Raw genomic sequence first — 12,716 nt, forward strand, 5'->3', positions numbered from 1 at the left:
CACAGAAAAGATGGTGGTGTCCTGGCATTTTTGACCATGTACTATGTCAATCCTTAAAATTTAGTTATAGATTTGGATTTTGTTGATATCCATATAATCAATCTCTGATATAGTGTTTTATTTATTAAAAAAATAATGAGCAGGTTAAGACAAGAACGGATGCAGGAGCGTGTAACCAAACCGGTGAAATGCTTATGCAAAACTTTCCTTTAGGTCCCTTTTTAACAAAATGTGAATTTTTGTATGTTGGGTTTTGGTTTGATGCTTGCAGGACCTAAAAATAGCTTCTGTAATATTACTATTAATATCCCTTGGTTGTATACCATTTCGGTTCACAGAGGGAATATGATTACCTTTATTATTATTTTCTAGTGTGCGTACTGTAATCAAAGAGCAATAGTTATTTTTGTGTATATGTATATTGTGGTAATGCTGCCGATATCTCAGGTTCTTAGCTCATCCACACATTTGCTGTTTTACAAGGAATAAATTGTAATGGATTGAGAGGTTGATGAGACTCGTTCAGTGCAGTTCTGGTTTGTCTTCAGCAGACCTTCAAGCCTTTTTATGTTGCTGACCTCATAACTTTTTTCTCTCTGAATGTACCCAGCCATTAATTTGGTTAATGCTATCTTTGATAGAGATGTTCAACATGTACCGTTTCATTTTCATTCTCAGCAACACATGCTGAGTGTTCAAAGCGAGAGCTTTGAAATGCAAATTCCACTTTTTGAATGATCTGGAGACATTTTAATTGCCCCGGGTTACTGACAGATTATTCAACACTACTGCTCTAGAGTCAGCATGAAGTACTCTGTCATCAGGTTGGCTGATTGAAGAAACTTTTGGGGATATGTGGCACATATTTCACTTAAAAAAACTTTTACCAGTCGGTGGTTGCTGGAGTACTTTTCTATGCTGTGGTGTGCTGGGGGAGCAGCACAGCAAAGAAGGACTCATCCAGGCTGGAGAAACTGATCAGGAAGGCTAGCTCTGTGGTCGGCATGAAGCTGGACACTCTGGTGACAGTGGCAGAGAAAAGGACATTAAAGAAACTGATGGACATTATGGACAATGCCAGGCATCCTCTGCACACGGCCATTAACAACCTGAAGAGTCTGTTCAGTGACAGGTTGCTTCTCCCAAAGACAAGAACTAACAGACTTAAAAACTCCTTTGTCCCACACGCCATCAGACTGTTTAACTCCTCTCTGGAGGGGAGAGGGAGGGGAAACAGGAGGACAAAGGAGGGAACAACTAAGCTGTAGTGCCTCTTCACCTCACTGTGCAATACCTTTTGTGCAATACTTTTGTAAATAGTCAACGGTGCAATAGACTCAATACTTGAAATGTGCAATTCACTTGTATTTTTATTTTTATTCCTATTTATTCTATTTATCCCCTTCGTATATTTTATTTATATTGTCTCTGTATTTATATATATGTGTGTGTGTATAACTCTGTAACTTCTGTCGGTGCTGTGCTTTTTTGGAAATCGAATTTCCCAGAGGAACCCACCCGAGGGATTAATAAAGTTCTATCTTATCTTATCTTATCTTAAATTTCTTTATCATTGCGTTAAACCAAGTAGCCTACTAAAATTCATACAGTTAAAATTTATTTGGATTATTTTTAGTCACTTTTTGTTAGCTTTTTGGTCCTTTTAACTTTAGTTAATTATAAATAATGTAAGGGTGGTAGGCTTATCAAAAAATAAATACGGGGACCCAAATGGCTCCCGGCGTTCCTGCTGCGCGATAAAACGCAGGAAAATGGTACAAATAGATTTTTAGAGTGAACCAATGGTGACGATCCCCAGTTGGGAGCATTAGGTGGGTTTTGTCCGTTTTGTTTTGTCGCTTCCGTTAGGTCGGCCTCTCAGTATGCGGAACTCCCTGCAGGCTTCTAGTGCTGCTGATGATGATGGGGAGGAGGAGGAGGATGTTGTGAAGGCAGGTTGTAACTGACCGAGCCACACGTTTCACTGAGCAGGCAGGCGGACACATATTTCGCATAATTTATTATGTTCCGGGACACTCAAACGGAGTGGCTAACCTTTTCAGCGGTTGTCCGCGCTCGATGTTTTCAATGATAAAAGAAGGACTGAATTCTGACAAACATCGCTGCCTCTCCGCCGTGACCGAGGAGAGCGCCCACCATCCAGGCCGTCATCGGCAGCTGGCTGGCTTGGCAGCGAGCATTAGCGGCTAACCGGCTAACGTAGGTAAGGTTATTCCCATTAACGCCTGTCCTCTGTGAACGCATTCAGCGCATATGTGTCGTGTGTTCTCAACTGTGTCATTGCGTTTGTTACGTTTGACAGGTGTAATGTGTATGAGACTAACGTACTGGTGGTAGCTAGGCAGCTCGCTAGCTAGCTTGCTAGCTAATCCACTCGTGACGTAGGAAAGCATACGGCTAGCAGAGGAGGGGTGAGAAGATGCTTCCTTGGCGTTAATGTTTAGGACGAATCAAAGCCAGACAGCCTGTTTGAAATATTTATCCATATATATAATATAAAAAAAATGACAGCACTACCACCGTGCACCAAGGACGGTTGTATCTGAGCTGGGAGGCGCTGACATTGCCTTATCACATTTCTTCTAAGTGCTGTTTGTTAATGTTACCTTCCTCTTGGCATACGTCCTCACCATGGCTAATCTCAACTTGTTCCAGTAAAATTTAGACTACACACCCAGACAGGCTAGTCATGCGGGATTTGTGCTCTGCAATCGCAACCCGTGACGGTTTTCTGTTGAAATAGTGTGCCATTGTGAAGTCCGTCATCACGCCTGAAGCATTGCTTAACAGTTGGATAATTTGACACAATGTTCACATTAGCTTGCGACATAAACGTTGGGCACTAACGTTAACGTGTGAAAACATTAGCACGGTTTCGTCATCGAAGAAAGAGAAAGTATTTTTTTTTTCATGTGGATACTTAGTATGTTAATATGTACAGAAATTTAAGATATACGTCAACATATTTTAATAAAGATGATTTGAGGGTGACTGGAACATAATGTTCAATGGATAACTATACACGGTCTTTTTTATTTGCTGTCATGCATGTCTTTATTGATATGACGACATTTAGGTGAATGAGATAATAAACCCAGGCTTTATGTAGATTTCACCGTTAAAATAGCTATCATATTAAACCAAAATTTTAAGGACACGTGATTATTTTGTGCTTTTGCAATACAATCAGTGAACGTGTGTTAATATGATGTTTCTGGTTATGTCAACATTTCAGCGTTTGGGCGAATGACTGTGGTAAAAGGCATTGCAAATGAAGGACATTGATTGATTGATTGTGGTCCCACAGGCAGGCCAGTATTTCTTGCTGGTGACAGGTATGGATTGGCTCAGGGAATCAGGCACCTTCCGTCTGTCTTTGAGGTGCTGAGGTGAACGGCAAAAAGATCCCCGAAGTCTCCTGTCAGCATTGGGCATATTTGTTTTGGGTGGATTTCTAAACCTTCAGGAATAAACTTTTAACATAACTGAATAGCTAGCCTTCATTCTTAATAATGACAAGATTATTTGCATGTGAAATTGTGTTAAAGTGTGAGTTAAACAGTGCAATCAATGTCCATACACTAGATCCAATCAATAAGTGGTTGTCTTTTCCATTTACCAGAACTTTATCAGAGAAAGGAGTGTGTCCCAGTCACATGTAATTCACCCAATGCATTACAGACTAGCTACAGATCTTTGACTATATCCTCTTGATTGATGATGGGGTAAAATTTGATTTGAATCTCAAAGCCTCTGGGGAGAAATGTAAAAATAGGCCAATCACAAATGGTTTCTGAGGACAAATATAATTTATTATACACTGGAGCTTTTAGGCTGGGGGGTTATCTGGGTGATAACGAAATTAAGCTTTATAAGATATTGTGAAACAAACATATTGGTATGTAACTTGTTGTTAAATCAAAACAAGGCATGAGTGTCCTTGTTTTTTTTTTTTTTTTTTGATTTAATGCACATTGAACTCAGCTTTGCCATTTTATCAAAAAAAAAGGTACCTGGAACCTGATTCAAATGAAGCCAGTCTTCGTCACACCTTGCAATGCAAATTATTAGCACATAGTTAGTTTTCTACAGTCAAACAGATAACTGAACACCATAAACGTGTTGGTTATTTCATTTTGTGACCACAATTTCAAGATGTAGAAACATGGCCAGTCACCAAGCATATATTACGAACTTCTATAAATCATTTTAAAGTTGCAGCACTCGTTCCTTGTAGGTTATGAGCGGCAGGGGACCAAAATATATCAATACTGGTCCAGTTGTTAAACACTGTACCATTGGTTCAATAAAATGATAATTTAAAAGTGATAACTCATTGAATAATAATAATAATGGATTGGATTTATATAGCGTTTTTCAAGGCACCCAAAGCGCTTTACAATGCCACTATTGTACTCTCGCATTCACACACTGGTGGAGGCAGCTACGGTTGTAGCCACAGCTGCCCTGGGGCAGACTGACAGAAGCGAGGCTGCCATATCGCGCCATCGGCCCCTCTGGCCAACACCAGTAGGCGGTAGGGTAAAGTGCCTTGCCCAAGGACACAACGACCAGGACAGAGAGCCCAGGGATCGAACCGGCGACCTTCCGGTTACAGATGCGCCTCCTAAGAATAATACTTTCTTAATCTACACATTATCCCTTACTTGTTTATGCGGCCTTGCTGACCTGATCGATTTCAGTAGCATTCTCTGTTTGTACTTACTGCTGTTTACTGTGACTGGCAGTAAATGTTAACCATGTTGGAGGCCCATGAATCATATCTGTCTCCTCTCCATGCTTACATAACAAGTGACTGCTTGCCTGCAGACCACTCTGAAGAGATTCATCTGTTGTGTTAATGTACATCATTATTTAACCTTTGAAGATTGTTGTAATGTTGTGACAATTCTTTATTCCCGGTTTTTAGAGATAGGAAAAGGGGATCAGTACCACACTCGGTAATTAAAGACAATCAGTGAAGTGGCACAGTCCTGCCATCCTTATCTAAAAATAATGTTGTGAGCCAGTATCTCTGTGCTGGATGAGTCTGCCTGCAGCGCTACTGCTTCATAAAACAGCCATTTTGGCTTGGTACCAGGAAGCTTTCAGGCTGCCAGACCTGTGTATAGGTTCATTTTCCTGATGGTTTCATGAGATAATTGTTACATTGTATTCTCTATAGGCCTGTTGAATTGTCCATTTTGTAGTTTTTCTTTGCTGTGACAAGGTTTATGCTGTTGCCGCTATCCAACCTTGTAGAAGTTGTTCCATGTATTTTATTTATCTTTTAAAGCTTGAGCTGAAAAGATTTTTTTTTTTTTTTTTATTTTAAACCGCCGTTTCAGAGCTCATTTACCCATTAATGTTAAGTGACAGTTTACTTTTCCTTCTTGTACATCAGTGTGCAAAAGTCAGTAAAAAGCTGCCAGGCTTTTAGGGTATTTGAATAACTTTACCAAGTGTGATGAGTGTGAACATTAAGCTGACTTCCTAAGATGTGTCATCCCACTTGGCAGGCCTGTTTGAACTGCGTCTTTGTGTGGCTCCTCACATCAGATACTCTTGGATTTAACAGTGTGGTGAAAGTTCACATTAAACACTGTCAAGCTTCCCAAAACCATAAGAAGGTATTATGTATCTGTGGTAGCTTAAGAATCAGTGTTTTAATACTGCAGTTTCAGTGAAATGTGTTAAACATTCACTCAATTCCAAATTGACGTAAAATAAAAATATAAAAATAAAAACATTAGAACATTTTAGCATGCATCAAGAATACTTTAATTCTAATGGTTCATGTCCCTCTGTGAGCAGCTTCTCTGCTCAGAAGTGGAGCTATTAGACATAATTACACCTATAATGTGTTTGAAGCCTTCTGTAATAATGTCCGCTGGACACAGCTGTGTCACGCACTGGTAGTTCTGTGGCTGAGGGGGTTAATGACCACCTTTGTCAGAATGTGTGACTATCGTGTCCCACTCATGATTTACATGCAGTCCATTTGTCTGCCCTGTTATCGTTGTGTGTCTGTTCTGTTTCTACCACACAAGCGCACATATCGAAACACGATATTCATATCAGGATTTATTTATATTTGGTGCAGATTCATTTTAAGCATTCTGTGTGGTGTCACTTCACTGAAGGTCGCTGCAATTTTAATGTTCATAGAGCGAAACCTTTTTTTCTAGTGTAATAGATGTAGTTTCTGACAGCTCTTTCTAATATTGTGTTGAGCATGAAAACAGAACTGGAAGTGTAAATGAGTCTTTAGGGGGACTGCGGGCTTCCTGTTTGAAGAAAGAGTCAAATTAGGTCAGAAGTGTTTTCTACAGTTAAAGCTACTGAGTCTATAACATAGGGCTGCTCGATTATGGCAAAAATGATAATCACGATTATTTTCACTGAAATTGAGATCACGATTATTTGACGATATTTATTTAACCCTTTAAGACCTACTATAGAACCAAGTCCACCAGAGCTTATATTATTTTTTTTTACATGCTGTAGTGCCATTTGTGGGAGCATTTCAAGTTGCTATACATCAATACAACTGTTATAGCCCATATTTTAATAATATGTATGCATTAAGTCCATAGTAATTACATAAATTGCAAAAAAGTGCAATAAACTACAAAAAAAATTGAAAATCGCTTTTGTTTTGTTTACATATATTTCTACTTGGAGAAATTTAAGAGGTTTATCCCTCAAAACTTTAAATACAATAAAGTTGCAAAAAAATAGTTTCCCACCACAGGAAATTTATTTTGAGTGTCTTCATAGTTTTATTTTGGAGATACAGCAATTTTTATATATTGCAGGAAAAACAAAAAACAATCCTATGATGCAAATTTGCAAAGAAAACAGCATGTGCATCATTTCACTGTGGGAAGTGTTACGAACAGCTGATAGGAACGGCAAAGCGTGTTTCTGGAATATTATGTTTTTGTTCCTGCAAGCGCTTTTTATGCAATTTTTGCAAAGCTATATGTGGAACGAAACCATGACCGAGGACAAGCTGATGGCATCAGATGTAAGTACAACTCCTCCGGTTTCATATGCAAAACAAATTATTGCGCTAGCTTACACGGTTCAGGTTCTACAGGGATTTAACAATAGTTACGCAAAACGGAGCATGCAGCTCTGACCGGCTTTAAAGGGTTAACAATGACTTTAAAAAATAATATAAAATGGTGTGCAACACCACTGAAGTTTTTTTTTTTTTTTTAAACTCTCTTTTCAACCAACGGCAGTCACTCTCCAAATAACTTCTGCTTAGCTTTCCGAGCTTCCCTCGGGTCCTCTTAATCAGCGGTCTCCAACCTTTTTTGCGCCACGGACCGGTTTATGCCCGACAATATTTTCACGGACCGGCCTTTAAGGTGTCGCGGATAAATGAGGGAGGGGCTAATAATCGGCTCAGTCATTTTTAATGATCGTTGAAAGCCCAGATCGTAATCGTGATTAAAATTCGATTAATTGAGCAGCCCTACTATAACATGTAACTAGTCCAAACGACATGGGAAAAGAACAAAGCAACACGGGTTCTGTCAGACATAGGATATACTGCTTCTCATATGTCTGTGTGATGGAGTAGATGCGGTCATGTTGTTTAATTCAAAAGCAACTCCTGGAACTGCAGTGAAATTGGCATATTTTCATAGATGTGCACAAGTTTTGCTGTTTGTTAGACTTCAGTAATTCATCCTTCAGTCCTTATGAATCAGGTCTTTTTTTTTTTTTTTATTAATGTGAAGTTTGAATCTTTTTTGCAGTAATTGCACTGATAGAGGTGTGGTCATTGTAAGATTATCTTAAGCTTTTAGAAAAGAATCCTGGTCTTAGCTTTTCAGTGGGAATGCATCAATGATGCAGTATGAACCACTGACTAAATTAAAGCTCCTTCAGCTGGATAACAGCCTTTAAGTGACAGTGAGAAACTGCTCTGGGTCCTGAGTGTTTGTGTTTCAGGGTGGGGTTTCAGTAGCATGGCCTCCTGTAGTATTTGTTAGTTTTAGAGTAAACGCTGTTTGGCATCGCATGATAGCTCAAGTAGATCACGTTACTGTGGTTTTGTTTTGTGCAATTAGCTGATGTGAACATTAGCAGTTATGGTGTTTTCCTCTGAGGTGTTTTAAGCTTCAGATTTTGCTGCTTATTCCAGAAAAACAAAAAGCAGAGCAGTAATTCTGTAATGTTTGATGGTTTTGGGAGGAAACAGAGATACTTCAGACTGTAGTTTTACTGCAGCCACATTAGTCTTTGAATTGAATGTCAGCATGTTGGTTTTGCTCTGATTATATTCACACTGAAAAGTTACAAGTCGAAAAGTTGAGCATGGGACTGAAATTGTCAATTTGTGTCTTGTGGTTTTAAGGGGATCTCACTGCTGTTCTTTTCTTTCTTGTGGGCTTCCAGTTCATTGGTTACACCTGCAAGTGCTTCCCATGAGGGTTGTCCTGATTGTGTCATAACTACTAACATGTTTGGCAGTGCTGTTATTTGTTTAACTAGTACATGCCCATGCTACAGTATAGTTTGACCAGTTTGTGGTGTTGGTTGTAAAATTCAAATGATTGTAAAATGATGGTTATAACAAGTTAGACAAATATGTGTTCATTGCTTGGTGGTTGCAAGGCAACATGATGGCGTTATACTGTATGATGCATAAGCGAAGTGAATATAAATTAATGTTACTGTTGTGAAACACAAATGATTCAGTGCTTTTGCAAGGCATTTTAAAAAAGGTTATCTGAGCTTGTCGTTAGGTGATTGCAAGGCGATGTGATGACATCATCATGATAACTATTGATAAGAGCTGTCAGGGGCCTGAGATGTAGCTGTGTGCCAAGGCTGGTTGCTGAACTCCTGATCCTAATGTAGGAGGATTTGTGAGACAAAGAAATAAATACACAGATTTTGTAAGTTATAGAACATGAGTGAGTTCCTCTAAAAAGCAGATCATATAGCTGCATAAATTATTGCTGAAAATAGCATGAAATGCCATGGCTGTGGGGATGTTAAATTGTTTTTCAGAAAAGTCTTAAGAGTTGAGCTTAACATAATCCTGGCCCAGACTTGTTTTTTTTGTATTTAGTGGCCAGTGCTTTGTCATTACTTTACAAGAGGAGATCCAGAGCTTGTGCACCTGTTTGTAAAGCTGCTCATGTTAAATTTATTCTCACAAAAGCAACTCAACTAATATTTTGAGATGGTGTTGTTATTGTGTCAGGGAATGCCCGCTAAACTGTAGTCATGCACTGTATGTTGCCTTAATATGAATGTTAAGTTGTCTGTTGTCACGATAAGGGAACTAGACTGGAGCTACAAGTGGCTTCCTGGTGTTTAATAGCCATCTGTAGAGGTGCTGGTTTAGTTTGCTGGACAAAGTCCAAGCTGTGAAGTGTGCTCATTCCACCAAGGCCCCTAAGCTGCTTACTTACCTCTCCTTACCCTCCAACAAAAACAACCAGGCAATGCATTATTGTCAACTCTAAAGTGCAGCAAGTAATATTTTGTAATATGTTTAGAGTGATTCTTTAGTTATGTCTATGTAAATTTAACCCAAAATTATAAGTTTTAATCTCCAACAATTCTGTTTATAGGTTTTTGTGGTTCTTCTTCCTATGTCGTCTTAATGTCCAACATATACCCTATAAACACATCCACACACCTTTTTTTTGTATTTTGTTTCTTTGTTTATAGTAGTATGATGTCTTGTGAAATTTGGTAATATCAGAAAGCATTTCTGATATTATAAGTTTAATTTTATAACAAATTATAATTTGTTATTTGTTCGAATACCACAAGGACAGAACAATACAGTTCTTTGTCTGCTCTTTAGCTGAAAAGGCTCCAAATGCTTTATTCCATCTTAAAACCACCTCCATGTGAAACTTCTGCTGTTGTGTGGGGTTAAAAGCCTTGTGAAGAGTTGGTGTTGTGGACAAAGGTAGTATATATATTGTACATAGAGGAAAAGTGGAGAATGCTGCAGAGCTGAGTGGATTTATACTTTATTATAGTTTGACATTTACTGAAAAGTCACAACTATACATCATAAAACCCAATCTGACCCCATTTTGTTACTCTGAAAAATTACGCTGCTGTTTGGTGATATCCAGTGTGTGCACCAGGTGCTTTCATTGTGCAGACACAAGCTTATTATATTGTGGTCATAAAAACATACAATAATATATATTTTCTTCTTCTTTGTGTGTTACAGATTGGACCCAGTCTTCTTCTTCTTTTATGGTTTTTTTTTTTTTTTTTTTTTGGAATCATCATAATGATAGTAAAGGAGCTGCATTTCAAGTATACACCTGAGCTTTCTCACTTGTGATGGAGAGGTACCCTTAACTCAAGAGGCGACGTATATCCTGGATGCTGTGACATACAGGACATGGTCAGTCCAACATGGAGAAAAAGAAAATGTGCCCCCGCCTTCTCGACTACTTGGTAGTGGTTGGAGCAAGGTAAGCCCTTAGGCAGACATGGCACCCACTACCCTTTAACCTTAATACTTTTTTCTTTAGTGTCTTGACATATAATAGGCATACAAAGTAGACCTCTTGGTTTTTATATCATCTTCTATTTTTACTCTGTTGAAAATTCTCAGCACTTTTGAATGCATCCTTGCAAGTGTTTGAAGGTTTTTGGAAAACTGCAACCTTGAAATCTGATGATTTCACAGCTTATGTTTTTGCTTTGGTGTTTATACAACAGCTCAACCCTTATGAAAAATGAAGAAAAGTAGTATATTGTTTCAAACATAGTGACTGAGCCAAAAAAAAGTATTGACATAATACAGTGAAATCAGAGGGGACTCTCAGTCACTGTGTCTGTTTATTTGAGCGGTTGGTGATTTAAGTGTTTAAGAACAATTTCAGATTTGTTATTGGATGGAATGGTTGTTGCCTCATACTTCCTCTGCACAGATTTCCAAACAGTTCAAACACTTCAGTTTGAAATGCTAAATTGGTTACACATTTGCTTCTGTAACCACAGAAATACTATCGAGGCTTTGTTCAATGTTTTTGTTTGAACTCTGTGGTTTCCATTTCTTCCTTTATGAAATTTGTCTTTCCTTTTATGTCTTTCATATTAAAGGGAACCTGTTACACCTCAGATACTCTGCTAGATTAGCTTTGGTTATTTCACAATTTAAAAATAATCTTAATGTATCTTGTAGTGGGCGTTGGTGCAGCCCCTCAGTTCCTCCACTGTCTGAAACAAGCTGTTTTAGCATATTTCCCTCTTCCCCTTAAGCCAGCTTTATTCAAATTGGCTGTCGTTTAAAAAAAGAAAAAAAGAAAAAAGAAAAGAAACAGGGTCTGAACAGAAAGCAGGTAACAGTGAGAGCACAGAAGTCTGTCTTTTACATTCTTTTCTCATATTTGCTGTCGCTCACATTTGACACATAAATACACTAATGTCTTGATTTGATATTTTGATGTTTCATGTAAGGGATTTGAAGCTCCCCTCTTAACATGTGATAGGAACTCAGTTGCAGTTGCATCAGGTATTAGTTGTAATGTGCTCAAAGAACACATTAAGCAATAATTCTGGGCACTGCTGACAAATGTTTGCCATTTAACCTCCAGGCAACCTACTAGTGACAGTGTGGCCCAGACCCCTCAGCTTCTCCGACGCTACCCACTAGAGGACCACCAAGACTTTCCACTCCCACCAGACGTGGTTTTCTTCTGCCAACCGGAGGGCTGCCTGAGTATACGCCAGCGCAGGGTCAGCCTTCGCGATGACTCCTCTTTTGTTTTCACCCTGACTGACAAGGACTCAGGAATTACTCGCTACGGAATCTGTGTCAACTTCTACCGCTCCTTTCAGCGAGGACATCATCGTACTCGAGGAGAGAAGAGCAGTCACGCTGAGACAGCAGAACGGGCAACAGAGACCACAAGCGAAGGGTCTGATAGTGGTGGAGGTGGAGTTCCACACCGTGTGGTTTCTCCACCCAAGAATGCAGAGTCAGTACCTCCGCCTGCTTCTGGAGAAGAGGGTGGACAGCAAGGTGCTGAGCAAAATGCCGGCAAGTCCCCACAGCACAAACGGAGTGCTGCTAAGGTGGCGGCCAGGAACCGCAACAGCACACTGACCTCTCTGTGCATACTCAGCCATTACCCCTTCTTCTCCACCTTTAGGGAATGCCTATATATTCTCAAGAGGTTAGTGGACTGCTGCAGTCAAAGGCTAACACAACGGGCGGGGCTTCCTCGTGCCACCCAGAGGTGAGGTTTCAGATTTCATGCACTAATGCTTCTTCACTCACAAACAGGTTTTATAGTCTTAATCTTTCTTTAAAAGCTTTGTTAGCCAAATAAATAACACACAGATTATTTTGAAGTAGGTCTTTGCCAAGAACCCATCCTGTCAAAATAAGTTGTGTAGTATAGAAACACCAGAATCCACTTGTTGATTGCTGTGTAATTGCTAAGCACATGAAACCATTAAACACCCACTAAACACTTATTTTTGTATGAGCATTCTCGTTGTGCCAGCCTTAGGGGCAAATACCAAGTTAGATGACAAGATCTCATAAGCAGAGACCAGAGTGGATTCATTTTAAAGGATTTTAGCATCCATATTAATCAGTACATTGTTTATTCCCTTCAAAGTTTTCTTTTGTTGACTGTAACATACTTCAGTCTCCAGAGACAGCAGTTGGCAGATGATACATC

At 39.2% G+C, this 12,716-nt stretch overlaps 1 protein-coding gene across 22 annotated transcripts in view; it reads left to right on the plus strand.

Moving 5' to 3' along the window:
• Window positions 1-1,861: 1,861 nt before the first annotated feature.
• The window catches only part of madd (MAP-kinase activating death domain), a 54,530-nt gene continuing 43,675 nt past the window's right edge, over window positions 1,862-12,716 (plus strand). For 12 of the 22 annotated variants that reach the window (XM_086293871.1, XM_086293844.1, XM_086293960.1 and 9 more), the window contains exons 1-3: window positions 1,862-2,224; window positions 10,244-10,493; window positions 11,622-12,266. In XM_086293871.1, the coding sequence (XP_086149997.1) occupies window positions 10,435-10,493; window positions 11,622-12,266 (704 nt within the window). In that variant the 5' untranslated portion in view covers window positions 1,862-2,224; window positions 10,244-10,434. The remainder of the gene's footprint in view (window positions 2,225-10,243; window positions 10,494-11,621; window positions 12,267-12,716) is intronic. The other 10 variants (XM_086293974.1, XM_086293899.1, XM_086293926.1 and 7 more) reach the window with 2 other exon arrangements.

Source organism: Aulonocara sp. 'chitande type north' Nkhata Bay, linkage group LG1 (genome assembly GCF_057382095.1).
Source record: "Aulonocara sp. 'chitande type north' Nkhata Bay isolate Kocher_YH1m ecotype deep benthic linkage group LG1, A_spYH_male_GT1.1, whole genome shotgun sequence".
Classification (NCBI taxonomy): domain Eukaryota; kingdom Metazoa; phylum Chordata; class Actinopteri; order Cichliformes; family Cichlidae; genus Aulonocara; species Aulonocara sp. 'chitande type north' Nkhata Bay.